At 55.0% G+C, this 20,181-nt stretch overlaps 1 protein-coding gene across 1 annotated transcript; it reads right to left on the bottom strand.

Moving 5' to 3' along the window:
- Nucleotides 1–522: 522 nt before the first annotated feature.
- On the bottom strand, nt 523–10,585 carry LOC144279417 (uncharacterized). Its single transcript, XM_077840915.1, has 5 exons — nt 10,538–10,585; nt 9,377–9,461; nt 5,945–6,102; nt 1,542–1,662; nt 523–767 (listed from the first exon to the last, which is right to left on the bottom strand). The coding sequence occupies exons 1-5, from the start codon at nt 10,583–10,585 to the stop codon at nt 523–525; spliced, it is 657 nt and encodes a 218-aa protein (XP_077697041.1).
- Nucleotides 10,586–20,181: the final 9,596 nt, after the last annotated feature.

The raw sequence follows: 20,181 nt of genomic DNA, 5'->3' as shown, positions 1-20,181 counted from the left end.
GGGCTGCCTAGAAGTGGCTGCATCTCAGCGCTGGGAAAAGGATCCCTGTATAAACAGCCCCCATGCCCCACCCCAGAGACAGCTGCATCTCAGCGCTGGGTGACCAGCAGCGTGGACGTTGCAGTGGAGACCCCGCAGGGTCCCAGAACATCATGCGGGTCGCCCAGTGTGTACATAAACACACAGAGCCAAGGAAATTCTTATGTGGCTAAATTAATCTGACAGCGCCCCCGTCTCCTGCGGATGGGCCCAGCAACGGGCAACCCGAACTTAACAACAGACCGGGGGCTTTTATTTCGGATCCTGATTTATTCAATGAATTTGCTAATGCACAGAGAGATTCCAGCCAGCCGTGAGGTACCAGGACAGACGCACACCCATATTCTGGGCAGACTCTTGGTTACGCAGCGGCCCCCCTGCATCGCCCCGGCAGCGCGGGGGGGCCTCGGAGGGGGCGCTGCTGGGAATTCAGGCCTTTCCTCACAGGCACCAGGTGCCACGAGGCCAGTGCAGGGCAGGGGGTCAGGAGAGCAGCTTCACCAGCAGCAGCCCAGTCAGGCCAGGCAGGTAGAGGGCAAAGGAGAATTTCCCCAGAGCCAGGCTGGCTCCGCTGGGAGCAGGGCTGGTGGGTGTTTTCTCCGCCGGAGCGTCGGTTGCCCGTGAACACAGGTATATGTAGGGTCCTGACGCCAGGAAGGTTCCAGGTTTAATGTCCTGAGCAGACGCAGTAGCGCAGCCTTTCGCTTGAAATGGCGAAGAAGATGGACCTGAGGGAGGAAACCAGGTTGTTATGAGGCGGGGGCAGCTCTGGTTCCTTCTCTGCCCCCAGAACCTCTGTCTCCACCATCCAGCGGTTCCCGCCTCTGCCCCCCGGTCCCACCCGCCCGGTGCTCTCCCTGCTCTCGCTGTAACTGGCCACGGCAGGCCGGGCGTCTGGTCCCCTCTTGCCTCCCCCGCGCCCCTTTCTGCAGCTCCACAAGAGACTGAAGCTGGAGTTTGGATCCCAGCTGATCACCCGGGGGTGGCTCCTTCCCCAGCGCGCGGCCCCCCGAGGAACACGCCTGGCTCTCAGCATCCCCGGCAGCCCCGACCGCTCGGTTCAGTTATTTTATAAACACCCCAAAGCGCTGGGAGTCCTGGACACACACTGAGAACAGGAGCTTCCACACTAAGCAATGGCTTCGCTCCACCTTAAACATACAGGGAGTGGGGTCTAGTGGTCAGAGCAGTGGGGGCTGGGAGCCAGGACTCCTGGGTTCTCTCTCAGCTCGGCATCACTGACATAACAACCCTTCCCATGGCAAGAGACACGTTGTCATAACTCCAGGAGCCGGGCAGAATCACTGAGCCGGGGGAGCTGGCGAGGAAGGGAAAACTTCCAAGTTCCTCTCTCCTTCCCTCTGGCCAAAAACCCCCCTTGGCCGCCCCCACCCGCCCAAGGGCCCAGCACAGACTCTAGGTTTCACCAGCTCTCTGGGGAGTTCCCGAGGCGTGAGATTCCCGGGGGAGCTCCCGCACTGCGGCCAGCTGGCAGCATTTACCATTCAGTATCTCCCCAGTGAAATCGATGTGATAGGTCTCGTCCCCTGCACAAGGGGCGATGTGGCTGTCACAGGCATGGGAGTTCAGCACCAAGCACTGTGTGGTGCTCCCCTTGGGCACGGAGAACCGAGAGAGAGACATGGTTAGGGGTGGATTAAACCTCATTCAAACTGGTGGATGCGCCCACTGCCCTGCATTGCTCGACCGTGTGAAGGGCCCAGCCTGCGGGCACGGCGACCTCTGAATCCTGCATCCGACCTGCATCAGAATTTCTGGGCATTTTCTAGGCCCCCAGGGCCAGAACCCTGCTGTCTTTGGGAGAAATCGGAAACACCCCCCCCCTCGCCCGCCAGCTGATCAGCCCAGCCACCTCTGCGATTGTCTCAGATCAAACCCCTGGACAGTGGCCCCACTGACACCCCCATCTCTGCTCTGCCCAGCGTCCCCGGGGTGTAACATGGTGACACCCTCAATGACCGATCTCCCAGACAGAAAGAAGGAGGATGATGGGGGCAAGGGGGCCCTGCCCAGGGGGGATGGGAATGGGGGAAAAGGGGCGGGGGGGAAACGTGCCCGTGTCTGTCAGGGGTGTTGACTTGCCTGTGGAGGGAGCTACCCTGATCTCCAAGCACTTGTCTGTGACCAGCCTTGTGTGCTGGGACCAGGGGAATGAGATCCCAAGCTGGGTGTCTGGGAAAGGAGAAAGTGTGTCCGGCTCTTCTTTGTCTGTGGAGCAGGCAGAAGGGGCCTTTCAGCCTGTGATGGTTGAGGGTCGTGCAGTTGTCCCAGAGCTGGTTCTGGATCCAGCTAAAGCCCAGGAGGGGAAGGGTCCTAAGTTTGTGTCTGCTCGGGGGAATGGCCCTGTAACTAGGTCGCATCCAGTTAGTGTCTATGTAAAATCCCAGAGACCGGACAATTCTGGTGCTTGTATTTTGCCTGTTGCTAGTGTGTTGTTGGAAAGGGTGCAGCAACTCTGACTAATCAGGGTGAGATCCTAGCCAGGGCACAAGGAGAGCATGAAGGTGATGTGATTGTGTTACCTACTGAGGGTGTGGAAACCTGTCGCAAGAAGGAAAAGATTCCTGAACTTGTGTGTGGCAAAGGGAAGGAGAATGCTTCTGACCTTTTATCCAGAATGCTTCTGACCTTTTATGCTTCTGACCTTTTACTTCAGTTTGCCTGAAAGGGGATTGTGGAGGAATCCGCCGCATGGGCCAGAGGTAATTCTGGATGTAAGGGAGACCCAGAAAGAGTCTGTCGTTGCTCAGGAAAGTGTTCCTCTAGAGCAAGCCCTAGGGAAAGCGGGTAAGAGCAGAATTTCTGGGAGGGGTGAATTGTTGCATAGAAAAGCCCTAGGGAAAGGAATCCTCATGGAGTCTTTGCAAGCAGTTTACTGCAACTGAAGGGTGTGAAAGGGATTTAATCAAGAAAGTTTCAGTTCCTAACAGCCAGAAATTTTCTGTTGTGAATGGATCCACTGACTTTCCTGTTGAAGGATCCAGTGTGGAGAGCTTTGAGAAGGTCTCAGATGGAGTGAGAGCTGTTAAGAAAGTTAAACAGTCCTATAATGAAGTGGCTGTGTTGGGCCAGCTTGTTGGGGAGACAAGGTTGTTTAGAAAGGGATGTCTCCATGCTAGTTCTGTCAGTGAACAGTATGTGGCCCAGGTCAAGATGGGGGCTCTTAACCAAGAGAGCCCGAATTGCAGCCCTCCAGACTGGAGCGCTGGGAGAAGACCCGATCCCAGTTTGATCCCCGGGGGTTTTGGGGTGGCCAAAGGGCACAGGCCGCATAAACCTTCCCACATGCGGCCTGCGAGTGCTATCGACCATCCCCGACCTAAGGGAGGGCGTGAAACTGGAAGGGCCTGATGTAACTCCTACCAAGGAATGGGAGAGATGCTGGGGCATCCATGGGAACATTGGTGGGTTCGAACTTCCTCAGGTCACTGGCTAAAGTGACCCCGCTCAGTTTGGTCTCGAAGGGGGGAGAGATGTGACGAAGTGGGACTGTTCTTAATGTTTCCTCTGAATAGTGTAGGGGTGCCTCAGTTTCCCCTAAGCAGTTCTTAATTATCTAGGTGGTGGGATAAGGGTGTATGATCATTGCAGAGCCCTAGAGGGCAGGTGTGTGTAGGGGTCTGGACACAGACAATGGCGGACACCCTGTTTCCTGGCAACTGATGGCCTGGGCCCTTCCCCCCTGCAAGGTGAGAGCTAAAGGGTTGGAGAACAAAGGAATCAGGAGCCCTCCTGGCCCGGGAAAGGGACAAAGCCCAGAGGAGGAGGGGCTGGAGGGAGTTTCAGTTTGGGGCTGGCTGGGACATGGAGTGAAGTGCAGATGTGGTTGTCTGGCTCACTGCCCCCCAAAATGGACCCAAGACTGCAAGGAGCTTTGATAAGTGCTTCCTGGCCCAGAGGAAGGATGGGGAGGACATAGATAGCTTCCTGACGGCCTTTGAGAATGCCTGTGAGCTGCACAGGGTTGACCCTGCAGACAGGCTCCAGTTCCTCACCCCCTTACTGGACCCCAAAGCCGTGGAGGTGTACAGCCGGATGACAGGGCCGGAGGCAGGGGACTATGAACTGTTCAAACAGGCCCTGCTCCGGGAGTTTGGGCTGACCCCTGAGATGTACCGGAGAAGGTTCCGGAGTCAGCGCAAAACGCCTGAGGTCACCTACCTACAACTAGTCAACCGGATGCAGGGATATGCCCGCAAGTGGACAGCTGGGGCCCGAGCTAAAGAGGACCTGCTTGACCTAATCGTACTGGAGCAACTGTATGAACAGTGCCCTTCCGACCTGAGGCTGTGGCTGGTGGACAAAAAGCTCGAGAACCCCCAGCACGCAGGGCAGCTGGCCGACGAGTTTGTGGACAGTCGGTCAGGGGGTAGCCGGCAGGAGTCCGAAAAGAACAGGCCCCCCCCGATGCAGAGAGAGAGTCATGTCTGACTGCAGAGTTGGGGGGCAGGACCCTCTGGCTTCCCCAAGACCCCTCCTGAGTGGACTCGCTGGGGGAAGTGCTCGGAGGGGCAGAGGAGGCTGAATGCTCCGAGGTCAGACCCAGGAAGGTGGAAGCCGGGTGAGATTTGTGTCCTGCAGACAGGCTGCTCCCCGAGAGGAGACTTCCCCAGAGTCCTGCTTGGCTTCGTAGGGAGCAGTTCCAGAGCATCGGCCAGGGACTCCGTGACAGGGGGTTGCACTGAATCCTTTGCAAGGCAGGGGGAGACTGCAATAAAAAGTGTCTCCAAGGAATTCCCAGAACTTGCTGGATGATCTGTGCCTGGCTGTGTTATTTTCCCAACCGATCTCTGGGTGGTTGAAAGCCCCTGTCCCCGCCACGGCCTGGGCTTTGCATGATTCTGTGAGTTGTTTAAAAAAGCCTCACCCACCTCTTCTTCCTGGTTAGCTGGTCTGTCGCCGACCCTCCCATGGCGACCCCCCCAGGTTGTTACCCCTTTATCCCTACCCAGAGACTTTCAACAAGTCCGTCTCCTATTCCCATCCCAGCCTCCGAGGTACAGATATCTTTGCTATACCAGCAACCCCTCCTCCCTTTGTCCCTGCCTGGAGCAAGCTGTGCCCCGCGGGGCCGATATCCCAGCCGTGTGTGTTCTCCCCCCCCCCCCCCATCTCTGTGACGCCCGCGATGTCCCAGCTGTGATCACTCACTCATTCAAAAGCTGAAAGCGAGGAGAAATCCAATTGTTTGGGGAAATGGCCAAATGGGTGATTTGGAATTTTTTGCACAAGGACCAACGGGGATAAACTGGCCAGCGATGAACAGCCCCGAGTCTCTGAACTCAGTTTCCAGCCATCAGAAGATGGACGTCTTGGAGTAGCTTCCCACAGTAAGTGGGGGGCAAAGCCCCCAGTGAGTTTGAAGTGGAGGCTGATAGACTCAGGGAGGTTTAGATTTGAGCCCATCCCGGCTGCTGCCCCCTCTCTCACCTGCAGCCCCCGCCCGTCTGATTTCACATGGGCCCCGACTGCTCCACCCCCTGGTTTGGAGACCCGCCAGCTACAGGTATTTCAATGGCATTCGAGTGAATGGACATTGGGGGCAAGAAAGGGGAGAAATGGTCACAAATACAATTGTGTCGGGGCTTTTCCAAATGAACCATTCGACTGTGACACTGGGTGGGGGGACGTAAGGTTCGCTGGGGTGTGAATCGACCCTGCACCAGCCTGCCACGGCCCAGCTGTCCACATGCGCCCTGCTGACGCGCGTGAACCCTTCGTTCACGTGCTTTGAGCTAGTGCCCTTGCAACGCGCTCGGACGGTCACGTGCGTCAGCAGGGGGCACGCGGACAGCTGCAGTCACCCCCCAGCCCAGCGCCGTCCAAACTGTTCCTGTGGACAAGCCATGAAACAGGGACAGGAAAAACAGACCCACAACTGACCTTCCAGTGCGCCCGAGTTACAGTTATCTGCGTCGTTGCATTGTGTGGTGTTGATCCTCAGATACTGGCCATTCCCAACAGTGAACGAGATGGGGACTTTTATGTCACTTTTATAGCTACTCAGACACTGTTTGTAGAAGAACGGGGTCCTTGTCCCATCTTTGTTAAAGACAGAAAACCAAAACAGGAAACAAGAGACTCAGAGGGAAATCTCGAGTACCAGCAGGGAGGTTATTTTACACCACCAGTATAGTCCCGTAGACAGCTTCTGGAGCACTCCATGGCCAGTGTCCCACCTGTTTTAAAGAAAGAAAACAAGGAACAGAACTGAGAGGCTCTAGGGGCAGGTCTCTGGTCTGGGCTGTGCTGGGGTCAGACGAGACCATCACAACGGTCCCTTGTGGCCCTGGCGTCTAGGAATCCATGGCAGCGTCTGCACTGCAGCGCGAACCCGGGTTAGCCACACCCTGGTGTGAGCGTCCGCACTGCTAAGCCTCCCAGGGGTTCGATCCACCCGGACGCCGCCAGGCCGGTGCTGCACGAACCCCGGGGCAGCGCTAGGCCTTTCGGGGGCATGTCCCATGGTTGTTAGCACTGCCCCGAGCTGTGCAGTTCTCTGCCGTGAGTCTCTGCTTGAGAGGCAGGTAAAGACGGAGCCGGCTGCAGGGAACGTGGAGTTTAAAACATTCCGGTAGCAAATCGACGACTCACCAGCGTCGCACCTCCTGCTGGTCGTCTCGGGACTTAGCTCTTTGCAGGCCGGTGTCCCGCCTGCCTTAGGGCCCCCGTGTCCCTCCTGGGGTGCCCTTTGCCCTGGGGTTCTGCCCCAGCAGTACCCCCACACTCTGGGTCTCCCCTCCCAGGGGAACCCCCAACCCTCTAAACCCACTTTGCCTCAGTGGCTACTGCCCGTCCTCATCTAGCCCCCTTTCCCTGGGGCAGGCTGCAGACTGTCATGGCCACTCATCACTGGCAAAGGGGTAGGACCAGCTGCCTCTGCCTATCCCCGGGCTGCCCCTCTGCAGCCCCAGTACCTTTCCTGGCCTTTACCAAGACCTCACCCTGGGGATTTTACCGGGCTGGGGCTCCCCGGCTCCCTTTGCCTTTTGCCTGCCCCGCTTCAGGTACCTTGCTCCCAGGCAACTCAGCCCTTCCCGCTCCAGGGCTAGAGGGAGTCTCCTCTGCTTCTGACCCCCAGCCCTCTTATAAGGGCCAGCTGGGCCCTGATTGGGGTGTGGCCCCAGCTGTGGATGCCTCCCCCAATCAGCCCAGCTGTTCCCAGCTGCAGCCCTTGCCCAGGCTGCTTTGAACCCCTTCAGGGCCGGAGCGGGGTGGCTGCCCTGCTACAATCACCAAGGGGTGTATAAACCGGCAGGTGACTTCTGGTGCAGAAGGGAGTAGGCAGAAGGGCAGGAAAACACGGCCCTGAAGGAATTATGGGTAAGGCGCTGGAGGACTATTGGAGTCTACATATAGTAACCCGGGTTACAGCCTTGTCCCCACTGGGGTTCTGGGGTGGGGCTGGGAATGAGGGGTTTGGGGTGTGCTCTGGACTGGGACTGAGGGGGTTGGAGGGAGGGGACTCCGGGCTGGGGCAGGGGTGCAGGAAGGGGTGCAGGCTCTGGCTGTGGGTGTGGGCTCTGGATGGGGCTGGAGATGAGGGGTTTGGGGTGCAGGAGGGTGCTCCGGCCTGGGATCGAGGGGTTTGGAGGGCAGGAGGGGGATCAGGGCTGGGGCAGGGGTTTGGGGCACGGGGAGAGGCTCAGGGGTGCAGGCTATGGGCCGCCGCTTACTTCAAATGGCTCCCGGAAGCAGCGGCATGTCCCTGGTCTGACTCCTAAGCAGAGGCGCGGCCAGGTGGCTCTGCACGTTGCCCCGTCTGCAGGCACCGCCCTGGCAGCTCCCATTGGAGCGCTGGAGGGGGCCATTGGAGGACATAGGAGCCAGAGGGGGGCCATTCCACTGCTTCCAGGAGCCTCATGGAGCGGCCCCCCGACCCTGCTTCCCGGTTGGAGCGCCGGATGATCGCGATGGCCTGGGTTGATGGCAGTGTCACCTACCCAGTGTAGATTCTCCTGCCCCCGAGAGGCAGCCCCGAGCCACATAGCAGGGAACCCGCTGGAGAAAGAAGACGTTTCTGTGGCGTGACAGTGTCACTCTTAGCCCCTGTCCTCACCCTCCGCTCCAAACAAGCTGAGGAGTTAACAGGCCTGATTTCCCCCAGCTCACTCAGCAATGGCTCAGTTTCAGCCCCGGGGCCCAAACATGGGTGGAACCGGGTCCACCTTGGTGGAGCACGGGCACCGCGGGCCCCTATAACTGGCCGCTTGTGGCTGGCTGCTGTCAGTGATGGTCATTCTAAAGGCATGGATTGTTTCAGCTCTGTCAGATATTGTTCGCTGAGGTTGCTGAAGCTCCAGGTTCAAGGGCGCAAGCTTTGGTAAAAACTCTTTCAAGCAGACCAGGCAACCCTGTCCTTCTGGATCTTGTTTTTGGGACAGTTCCGGTGCAACTTTATTCACAGCCTCAAGGAGCTCTTCCCAGCCTCTGTTCGCTGTCCTGAAAACGAAGCCAGCGGACTGGCTTGTGATTCACGGCACCTTGTGTGTCCCGCCGCCCATGGCGCCCCGCCTTGCGAATTCCCTTTGTCAGCAGTGCTGGATTCAACCTCATTCAGCCCTTCCCTTGAAGCTTTGCTGGCAAGTACTTGGTGGGCAAAACAGGGAAACGAAAAAGGTTTCGGGGGGCAGCTCAGCACGACTACTCGTGCACTTTGCGTAGCTGCTGCCCCCCCAGCTGGCAACCCGCAGGGACTGTCAAAGCTGCCCCGGCGCTCCTGCACTCTCGCCCGGACACGTTCCAAAACGGGTTTGCCAGCGAGGCTCGCCTGACATAAAACAACGGGCATCGCAGCCAAAAAGGGAACGCATTCGACTACCTGGGGGTTCCTCGTGACATCGAGGCTCTCATCCAAGCGCAGACTGGAGAAAGGACTCGCCGGGACTTTTCCAGCTGTTTCATTTTGCAGAACATCCGCCAGATCTCTCCTGCGCCGCTGTAAGGGGTCGTTGCGCCGTGAAAAAGCTCTCTTCCTGGGTCGGCAGCCAGAAGGGAAGGGTTGCGCGACTTGAGGGGCAAGGACGGAAACTTTAAAAGTGGCCCCTCGAATCTGATCCGCTTTATTCAGAAAATCTTTGAGCTGCCGCTGTTGCCTTTCAAGCTCGGTTTTTGCCTCGTGTAACAGCTTGCGGCTCTGAAACACAAGAAACTGCATTTCCCACTGGTCCTGACACTGGTTCGTTTTTGTTCCTTCCATGCTCCGCTTTCCTTAGCGGGAGGTGGCTCCTGTGGGACCGTCTCTGTGTCACTATCTCTGGCCCTGATGTTTTGAAAAACCTTCTGATTGATACCCGTTCGTGTCTTTAGCTCTTGCCTTCTGCCACAAACGGCCTCCGCCTACTCAGACACCACACAGGGATCTTGCCGAGCATGAGGGTGACCCATAGCTGCTTACGGAGCTACCGGAGTGGGAGATGTCAAAACACAGTGTGAATGGGTTTTGTGATTTGAAAGGAAACCACATCTACGTAATTCCACTCTGCCTGCACGGCAGTAACGTTTAGAAGGGGATGAGTCTGCATTAGGGTTTATGGCGTTCACAAGGCAACTTTAAAACTTGACATCGCAGCGATCGTTGGGGTGCTCTGGTGCATCGCAGCGATCGTTGGGGTGCTCTGGTGCATAGGAGTATTTCGACTTCTATATTTGGGGGAGCAGGACGGTGGGGATTTAACCAGGACTGAACAGGGCCTTATGGGTGGGCGATGTGGCCATGGTGGGGGGAGTGCCATGGACAAGAGGCAAGAAGTGGGGCAGGCCTGGGGTGTGAGGCCACGGAAGGGAACTTGGGACAATGGGGTGGGGAAGCAGCAGGGCCCATGGCTGATGGGGTGGTGGGTGGGGAGCCCAGGAGGAAGCAGGAACTAGGGGTGATGGAGGCAATGAAAGAGGTGTCTGGGCTGACTGTCAGGGCTCAAGCTGGGTGGCTGCCAGCTCTGCAGGCAGCACTGGGGTGCTCACTGTGCTGTGGAATTTGCATCTTTGAAAATATCACTTTTCACAGCAAGTCCTGGCAAATGGAGACCTGGATGGAGGGGTGGGGGGTGAGCACCAGGGCCGGGGACGATGGATGGGGGGCGCCACCGCTGCGTGGTTGGGCTGATGGTCAGTGCCCTGGGCCAGCACCTGCGTGATTCCAAGGTCAGCGTCCACTGCCTCAGAGCCGGGGCTTGGCACCCGGGGCCGGTGCTTGGGGCCTGCTGCTGCCGCATGACAGGGGCCAGGGGTTGGTGCCCAGGGCCAGCACCCGCTGGAGCCTGCAGCCGGCACCAGATATCTGCTCCTGGGGCTGGAGGCCAGGGATCGGCACCCAGGGTCGGTGCCCCCCCGCTGCGTGGGCAGGGCTGGGGATCGGCATCCGCTGCCATGTGGCTGGGGGTCAGCACCTCGGGCCGGCGCTTGGGGTCTGTGCTTGCTGTCGCACGACCAGTGTCAGCAGGTAATGTGCACTTCGAGTACTAAATACATTTCTGACTGTCCCGGTGTCTAACTTCACCGCTCCCTTCACGGCGCGGCTGGCCATCTTGGCAGGCTGACTCCTGCCTTATCTTATTTAAGACTCTTCGCGTTTATTTCATCTTTTATCAGACAGCTCAGCTCGCCCGGCCGCTTCTGGGGAACGGCAACTTGCAATGGAATGTCTCAGGAAGTTCTTTGGAATTAATTGAGAGGATCCTGGCAATTACAGACTGGTAATTGTATCGCCAGTACCGGGCAAATTAGTTGACACAATAGTAAAGAATAAAATTGTCAGACACATAGAAGAATATGAGTTGTTGGGCAAAAGTCAACCTGGTTTCTGTAAAGGGAGATCATATTTTACTGATCTCTTAGAGTTCTCTGAAGGGGTCAACAAGCATGTGGACAAGGGGGAATCCAGTGGACATAATGTACTTAGATTTCCAGAAAGCCTTTGGCAAGGTCCCTCCCCAAAGGCTCTTAACGTAAATTAAGTTGTCAAGGGATAAGAGGGAAATTCTTTCATGGATTGAGAACTGGTTAAAAGACAGGGAACAAAGGGTAGGAGTAAATGGTAAATTTTCAGAATGGAGAGGGGTAACTAATGGTGTTCCCCAAGGCTCAGTCCTGGGACTAATCCTATTCAACTTATTCATAAATGATCTGGAGAAAGGGGGAAACAGCCAGGTGGGAAAGTTTGCAGATGATACTAAATTGCTCAGGATAGTTAAGACCAAAGCAGACTGTGAAGAACTTCAAAAAGATCTCACCCAACTAAGTGATTGGGCAACAAAATGGCAAATGAAATTTAATGTGGCTAAATGTAAAGTAATGCACATTGGAAAAAATAACCCTAAATATACATCCAATATGATGGGGGCTAATTTAGCTACAAGCAATCAGGAGAAAGATCTTGGTGTCTTCGTGGAGAATTCTCTGAAGACGTCCACGCAGTGTGCAGCGGCAGTCGAAAAAGCAAACGGGATGTTAGGAATCATTAAAAAAGGGATAGAGAATAAGACGGAGAAAATCTTATTGCCCTTATATAAATCCATGGTACGCCCACATCATGAATACTGCGTACAGATGTGGTCCCCTCATCTCAGAAAAGATACACTGTCATTAAAAAAGGTTCAGAGAAGGGCAACTAAAATGATTCGGGGTTTGGAACGGGTCCCGTAGGAGGAGAGATTAAAGAGGCTAGGACTTTTCAGCTTGGAAAAGAGGAGACTAAGGGGGGGATACGATAGAGGTCTATAAAATCATGAGTGATGTGGAGAAAGTGAATAAGAGAAAGTGATTTTCTTGTTCCCATAATATTAGAACCAGGGGCCACCAAATGAAATAAATGGGCAGCAGGTTTAAAACAAATAAAAGGAAGTTCTTCTTCACACAGTCAACCTGTGGAACTCCTTGCCTGAGGAGGTTGTGAAGGCTAGGACTATAACAGGGTTTAAAAGAGAACTGAATAACTTCATGGATGGAGGTTAAGTCCATGAATGGCTATTAGCCAGGACGGGTAAGGAATGGTGTCCCTAGCCTCTGTTCATCAGAGGGTGGAGATGGATGGCAGGAGAGAGATCACTGATCATTACCTGTTAGCTTCACTCCCTCTGGGGCACCTGGCATTGGCCACTGTCGGTAGACAGGACACTGGGCTGGATGGACCTTTGCTCTGACCCAATATGGTCACTCTTATATTAGGAGTCTGAAGAAACCAGCCTGGGGAGAGGAGGAACTCAGAGATCGGAGGATGACAGAGGGACACTGAGGCTTAGGGAGTAGAAACATTCACTTGTTGTCCCATTCATATTCCCCACACCCCCATCTAATGTATCTATTTATCTATCCCCACCCACCCCCTCTATCTATCTATCATGGCAAGATGGCCAATTTTAGTCTGGTGGGTCCTGCGCTTTTCTCAGCAGGAAGCTAAGATGCCACCCTTTGCCCCTGCTCGTGGGTGCTGAGGGCCCCGCTACTAACCCAGGAAGGTTGTAGAGGAGGGAAGTGGGGGGTGGGTCTGGGTTTGCTCCTCACTCTGAGTCCTAGACCCTCTCAACCCCTGTGAGTTTCTTACCCTCATCCCCCTTAGGTGGGGTTACCCTCGGTCCTTAGATGCTGGTGGGAAGGGAGTCTCCCTGTTCTGCTGGGCAGGGTCCCCCTGACTCCAGGTCTCAGGTCTTCCAAATCTCTCAACACACCTCCAAGCTCCAGTCCTCTCTTCTTCCCCTCCATCTGCCTGGCACAGGCGGTTTTATTAGGTTCCTAACAGGGCCTTAATTGACTGCAGGTGCTCCAATTAACCTGCAGCCACCTTGCTTAGTCTACAGGGAACCACGCCTTAATTAGCCTTGAGTTTATATATTTCCCCTCTAGCATCTCCCACTGCTCCCTGGCCCTCCTCTATCCCTCCCTCCCTCCATCTGTCTGTCTAGATAGATCTTCAGGGCAGGACTGTGTCGACAAGTCTGTGCAGCACCTGGCACACCAGGTCCCTGATCTCTAGGTACTACTGTAGTACGTTTCTTTCTCTCTCAGTGTCAAGGGACCTGAGATCCCTCCGGGCAAGGATAGCACTGAAATGCAGCCACCTCTGGGGTGGGGGTGAACCCGGGCCTGGGGAACGTCCTATGGCAGCAGCGTTTAAGAAACGTGCCCTCAGAGATTAAATATCCTCAGAGGAGCCCAGTCGCTTTAACAGAGACAAGGGTGGAGATCGGTGACTGTAGGAAGCACAGAGAACTGAGAGCAAAACAAGTGATAACATTGGATCGGTCCCGCGGGCTAGCAAAGGGTTAATCTGAGCACAGCCCAGTGAGATAATTTGCAGCTTGCTGCCACCTGGGCCCTTACCAGGAGCCATCAGTGCTGCTTCCTCCCTCTATAGAAAGAAAAGGAGGACTGGTGGCACCTTAGAGACTAACCAATTTATTTGAGCATGAGCTTTCCTGAGCTACAGCTCACTCAGATAAATTGGTTAGTCTCCAAGGTGCCACCAGTCCTCCTTTTCTTTTTGCGAATACAGACTAACACGGCTGCTACTCTGAAACCTCTACAGAAAGGAGGTGCCCAGTTTGCTCAGCAAGAGAACCTGCTTCCCCATCCTCGCCAGCCCCAGACCTGGGAGGCTGCAGGTAAGAGCTGTCCCTGGCCCACTGCCCTCTCCTCTCCCACGAGACCCAAATTCACATGCAGAAGTATTGTCCTAAATTGGGACCTAGGAGCTGAGGGAAGTTTTTCAACCCAACGGAGAAAAGTTTCGCACCCGCGTTGACGTTTTTTCAACCAAACCGTGCGGGCTTTTTGAATGGGGAGTAAATTTTCTCCTTTTCCGTCCCAGAGCCCCCCCAGTTTGACACAACGACTTCCCTCCGAATTTGGAAAAGCGGTTTCTCTTTCCAGTAAATAACTCCGTCCATGCCAATCAGAGGGGGGCAAACTGCGTGTGTGAACCATTGCGAAAAGGGAAAACGCCCGCGAGGCGATTTCGATTGAGAGCCGGGGGGACACAAAAGAATTCTCTCGAAAGAGGCCGGTGAAGAAATCCAAAACTAGAGCAGGGAGAAGATTTCTGAAACATGAAAAGCACCCGGATCTTATTGGGGTTTTTTCCTTCTCATTTCTGACCAGCTCTGCTGCCGATAAAAGGGTTAAGATGTAATTTAAATTCAATTGTAAATCTCACTTGAGGTCTATGTATTGCCCAGTATGACGGTGAGCGTCGCTTGTTCTTGGGTGGGGCCCAGGTGGTGCCTGGCAGGATGGGGAACCCACCACCCTCGATTTCGGGCGGGGCCCAGGCACGCATGGCAAAATGGGAACACCCTTTGTGTCTCGGGCAGGGTCTGTGGGGCACCTGGCATGACAGGGACACCCCCTGGATCTTGGGCGGGATCCAGAAATTGTTCCTGTGGAAATGGTCGGAAAATGCCCATCCTCTGTTCATTTTTTTAAAAAGTTTTCCTCTGGAAAAGTGGAGTGGGGAAAGTTTTCAAAAACTAAAACAAGAGAGAAAGTAGCTGTCTGGTTTAAAATAATCCTAATCACAGCCCCTAGCTCTCAAAGCGCTTTACCAAGCAGGGTCAGTATCATCACCTCTGTTTTATAGATGGGGAAACTGAGGCACGATGGGGCAGGGGTTTGCAAGCAGCAGCCTGATGAGTAGTTCATTGGTCCTCTGAAGCATAGCGCAGGGGTCTGTCCACTCGGCCCCGCTGCTTTGTCTCCTGTTAAACTTTCTCTTTAAATGAGCCAAAGTAACACTTCGGTTTTGTTTTTTTTCTGGTTGGAAAAGGGCTGAGAAAGTGGGGGAAAAATAACTCAAACTTTCACACATTGCTGCTGTTTTCTAACTGGGGAAACCAGACAAGAAGTGGGGAAAGGTCGATCCCCCCCCCCCCCCGTATCTCCTCCCCCCCCACGCTTTCTTACTTTTTTCAAATTTCCACATGAGGAAAAAATGTTATCACCAGATGGGGGGAAAATATTCTGACCGGAGATGTTTTATCCTGGGGAAATTCCAGTGAGCAAAATCCCTGTTGTCAAGCCAAATCTTCGGCTAAGGCAGCGAGGTTTCATTCATGGGATTTGCCAGACTGGGCAAAACTGCAGTTCTCTCTTGTCCCATTATCTGGCAGATAAGAGAGGACGCAATAAGAAGAAACTGACAGTTTCAGATTTCTCTGTCTCATCACACAAATAGGAGTCAGATTTAAAGTCTTAGGATCCTAGTGGAGTCTCAGAAAGCACCTAATTCCCTTGGTTTCAATGAGAATTAGGAGCCTAATTCAGTTCAGCGCTTTAAAATTTCCACCTACAGGCACTTTGAGAAAGTTACCCTGGGTTTGGCTCGTCCTTTATTCCCAGAGAGTTTTCAGGAGGAAAATATGGGGTCCGCATTCTCAGCTGAACTAAAAGGGGCTGTTTCCAGACAATCCAAAGCTATTTTCTACTACCAGGGCAATTCAAAGGGCCCATTTGGCTGGAGGCTCCTGTTTCAGCTTTGAAATCGCGAGCAATGTAGCTATCAGTAGGGTTCAGAGTACACCTGCTGTCTGCAGTTGTTTTTAGCTGCTGGCGCCCCCTGCAGTTGAGGCTGCCTCAATTTCCCCTTTGTTCGGCCAGTGACCATTTAGCCCCGTGTCTGGTAGTTCTTTGCTAGGATTCCACCTGGCTCTTTAATATTCTCTCCCCTTTTGGGGTGGAATCTACTTGAGTGAGTCAGGACCAGGAACCTTAGTGAAGCGCTGAGAGACGCTGGCTTCAGCGTGTTGACTCTGGACCCTACTGATGACAGGATGGGGTGAGGAGGGGAGAACAAGACGTCCCTCAAAGCCTGACCGGACCGCAGAGAAGGGTGCTGGGGCACAACCTCGCAGGCTGCTTCTGTGATTCCCACTCACTCTCTGCCTCTGGAGGCCCAAGGACTCTGTCCCCAGGGGTTCCTCTGTCTTCCCAATGGGTGCCCCCCTCCTCTGGCCCTGCAGCCTTTTCTGGCCCCAGCTGTGGGAGGGCCACCGGTCTGCCCCTGTTAATCCTTCAGGGTTCGTCCACACTGTAGCTGGGAGGGGTCAGGCCCAGCCCGGGGAGAGGGACCTGTGCTAGCTCTGTTGAGCTGTGGACAGCAGTGTGGCCATATGCACGGCTGGGGGGTGGGCGGAAGGGGTGTGGGGATGGGTTGTGTTAGGGAGGGTTGTGGGGCGGGAGCAGATGTGCGGCAAGTGTGTGAGGGTCGTGTGGGGTGAGGCATGGGGAGGTGTGTGGGGGAGTGTGTGAGGAGGTTGTGTGTGGGGAGGATGGCTGTGTGTGGGGCTGTGGGTGAGTGGGGTGTCTGGGTGGGGAGTTGTGTGTGGGAGGGGTGTGTGGGTGGGGAGTTGCGGGGGGCTGGGTGGGGAGTTGTGTGTAGGAAGAGTGGGAGTGGGGGGTCACGGGGAGGCTGTCTGTGTGTGTGGGGGTTGTGTGTGGGTAGGGAGTTGTGGGAGGGGTGTGTGGGTAGGGAGTTGTGGGGGGTTGTGTGTGGGAGGGGTATGTGGGTAGGGAGTTGTGGGAGGTTGTGTGTGGGAGGGGTGTGTGGGTGGGGAGTTGTGTGGGGGTTGTGTGTAGGAAGAGTGGGAGTGGGGGGGTCACAGGGGAGGCTGTCTGTGTGTGTGGGGGTTGTGTGTGGGAGGGGTGTGTGGGTAGGGAGTTGTGGGAGGGGTGTGTGGGTGGGGAGTTGTGTGGGGGTTGTGTGTAGGAAGAGTGGGAGTGGGGGGGTCACAGGAGAGGCTGTCTGTGTGTGGGGGGTTGTGTGGGGGCAGGTTGCAGGGGGGTTGTGTGGGTGGGGGGGTTGTGTGTGGGAGGGGTGTGTGGGTAGGGAGTTGTGGGGGGTTGTGTAGATGGGTGGGGGTTGTGTGTGGGAGGGGGGTCGCAGCAGAGGGTTTCTGTGTGTGGGTTGTGTATGGGAGGGGTGTGTGGGGGGAGGTTGCGGGGGGTTGTGTGGGTGGGGAGGTTGTGTGTGGGAGGGGTGTGTGGGTAGGGAGTTGTGGGGGGTTGTGTAGATGGGTGGGGGTTGTGTGTGGGAGGGGGGTCACAGCAGAGGGTTTCTGTGTGTGGGTTGTGTATGGGAGGGGTGTGTGGGGGGAGGTTGCGGGGGGTTGTGTGGGTGGGGGGGTTGTGTATGGGAGGGGTGTGTGGAAGTTGTGTGTGTGTGTGTGTGTGTGAGTGTGTATCACTGCTATCTATAGTGCACTAGCTGGCTCACAGCCAGCACACATCCATCGACCAGAACTGGACCCCCCCCCACAGGGCCGACATCACCTTTGAGCCCAGTTCCCCATAGCGGTTGGGACACCCCAGGGCCTGTGCACCCCAATACACACACACACGGGGCCTCTTGCACCTCGCCAAGCTGGCGTCTGCTGGGCTGTATTGAAAACCGTGTTACAATTCCCAGCGATTTGCTTTCCACCGGGACGGGGCTTTCCTGTCCTGCGGCAGGCTGGGGGCTCTGCAGGGCAGCCTGTGTGCCCGGAGGCGGTGCGCGGAGAGCTGGCCTAGAGTCAGGTGGGGAGAAGGAGCTCGCTGTACCTTAGCGAGCAGCCTGCTTCGTCTCCCTCTGCTTTCAGCTCTTGCGGGTGAGTGTTCTGGATTCGAAGCAGTAAAGTCGAGTTATGGCGCCACCTTCCAGCAAGAGGTTTTGGTGCTGTTAGCTCCTGTCTCCTTGCTGCAGACTCAGCTTCCTTTAGGGCTGGTTACCAGGGCTAGAGATGCCGTTTTAGTTCATTGCCGTCAAGTTGCAAAGCTTAGACTGGGCGGGAGAGGGGCAGCTTCTCTAGTAAATCCTACAGCCCCCCAGGGCATGGAAAACTGGAGCTCTGCCCTTCCTGTGTTGTTCCCCCCCAGCCCATGCATGCGGTGGCTGCAGAATTCGGTGCATCCGAGGCAAACAAGAGTCCAGTCGGGCTCCAAGCCCAGCCCCACTCTCTCCCAGTCACCATGCAGGGCTCCCTTGTGCTCAGCCTCCTGGCCGTGCTCCTAGCTGCAGCTAATGGCCAAGGTGAGCCTACGAGCCACGCATTTAACACAATTGTCCTTTTCAACCACTGGCTCCAGCGGAGTCACTCCTGATTTACTCCAGTGTTACCTGATTGGCTAAATTGGAGTCACTCCTGATTTATCCCAGTGTTACCTGATTGGATAAATTGGAGTCACTCCTGATTTACCCCAGTGTCACGCTATTGGCTAAATTGGAGCCACTCCTGATTTACCCCAGTGTCACCCTATTGGCCCCAGTAACTCATACCCATTTTATGGCTCCTTTACATTGTGCAAATGGCCTTTGTGTAAGCTGCTTAGGCTCCGACTGACCGGCCATGCCAACCTACCCTTCAGCCACTGCTCTGTAACCCTCTATCAAGTTCGCTCTGATCATTCTCCCATCAAAGGCCTTGCCTACAGGCTGACATGCTGGAAAATTAATCCAAATTAACCAAAGGTGTGATTTTTAAACTGGATTAAATCCCTCTAATTTGATATATAAATGGCCTTAATTCAGTTTCTTAATTTACCTCCAAAGTGAATTAAATTAAACCAAATGAAGGCCACTTTAATCCCAACAGAAAGTGTGGGCAGAGGACTTTAACCAATCCAGTTTAAATTCATACTTTTGGTTAATGCAGATTAAAAGTGGCTGTATTGCAGTTTAATTCACCTGCATCGTAAAGTCAGCTAAACTGAATTTATTGAGGGTGTCTACACTGGGGCTTAATCTGGTTCAATTAATCCAGATTAGTGACACTTGTAAATTCCCCAGTGAGGATAAACCCTTAGGGAAACAAGAGAAGAAGGGTGGGATCTTTCCACCAGAATTAACCCTGGACCCCTGGTGTTTCTTCCCACAGATCCATGTTCAGTTTGCACAGTCTCTGAGTCCCAGGCAAATTGTCCTATCAGTGTGAAGAACTGCAATCAAGAGCCCTGGATCCTCACTCTGGAAACAGTCTTCTCAGGCGAGAGAGAGGGGCCTGGCACTCCCCTTTCCCTCCCGCAAACCTGCCTAACTTTCCAGCCAGCCCATGATGCTCTTACCTCTCTTATCCTGAGCGGATTAGCCAAAATATGGGTTGCTTCCATGAGGGCGAGAAATAAATGAGATGGGTCAGGGCTATTCTTGAGGTGTGGGAGGGTTTGTGCATGTGTGTGAGGTGTGTGTATGCAGTGGGAGGGGGTTGTTTCTGGTATGGGCAGTGTGGTGTGTGTGTGGGGGTGCTATGGGGGAGAGTTGGGTGTGTGGATGTTGAAGGTTGGTTGCGTAGGGTGTGTGGATTGTGAGTTGTGGGGTGCATGTTGAGGGGTGGGGGTTGTTGTGGGTGGGGGCCTGTGTATTGTGGGGGGATTATGTCAGGTCTGGGGTTGTGGGGGTGGTGGGTTGTGTAGGGTGTGGGGGTAGTTGTGTGTATTGGGGAGGTTGTGGGGTGAGTGTGTGGGTATTATGGGGGGCTGTGCATGGTTGGGGGAGGGTTGTGTATGTGGGTACTGTGTGTGGTGGGGTTTGTTGTGGGGCAGGGGCTTGTGGGTGGGGGAGGGTTGTGTGGGGAAGGTGCGAGTGTGTGTGTGAGTTTTGTTAGATGTGTGGATGAAGGGATTGTGGGGTGTATGTGTGGGGGTTGTGGGGAGGAAGGTGTGTGGGTGTGTTCTGAGTGTGTGGGTGGGTTGTGTCAGGTGTGTGGATGGAGGGGTTGTGGAGTGTGAGAGGGTTGTGGGGGGAAAGTTTGTGTGTGTTGTGGAGGGCTTGTGCAGTGGGGGAAGGTCGTGTGAGGAAAGGAGTGTGTTCTGAGTGGGTGGGTTGTGTTGAGAGTGTGGACGGAGGAGGTGTGGGGGGCATGTGTGTGCACACACAGGCTGGTTTTGTTGTCGTTTCCCCCTGCACATAGGAAAGGACAACGCGACCGTCACAGCTTGCAGGGAGAACAGCGCTGCCTGCCGTGCAAACTTCATCAGCCTGTCCGTTGGGCCCGACAAACAAGTGGGGACCATCTCTGTGTGCTTTCCAGCCGGAAGCTGCCTCCACAATATAACCGTGACCGGCAGGTACCAGGCGCAGCTGGTCGACAGGCGGGAAAACAATGTGCCTGCGAACGTCTGAAATTTCAAAACTCTTTCTGTTTCGCAGGATTAAAA

This window comes from Eretmochelys imbricata, chromosome 24 (assembly GCF_965152235.1).
Source record: "Eretmochelys imbricata isolate rEreImb1 chromosome 24, rEreImb1.hap1, whole genome shotgun sequence".
NCBI classification, from domain to species: Eukaryota; Metazoa; Chordata; order Testudines; family Cheloniidae; genus Eretmochelys; species Eretmochelys imbricata.
This window is presented reverse-complemented; position numbering and strand designations above follow the sequence as displayed.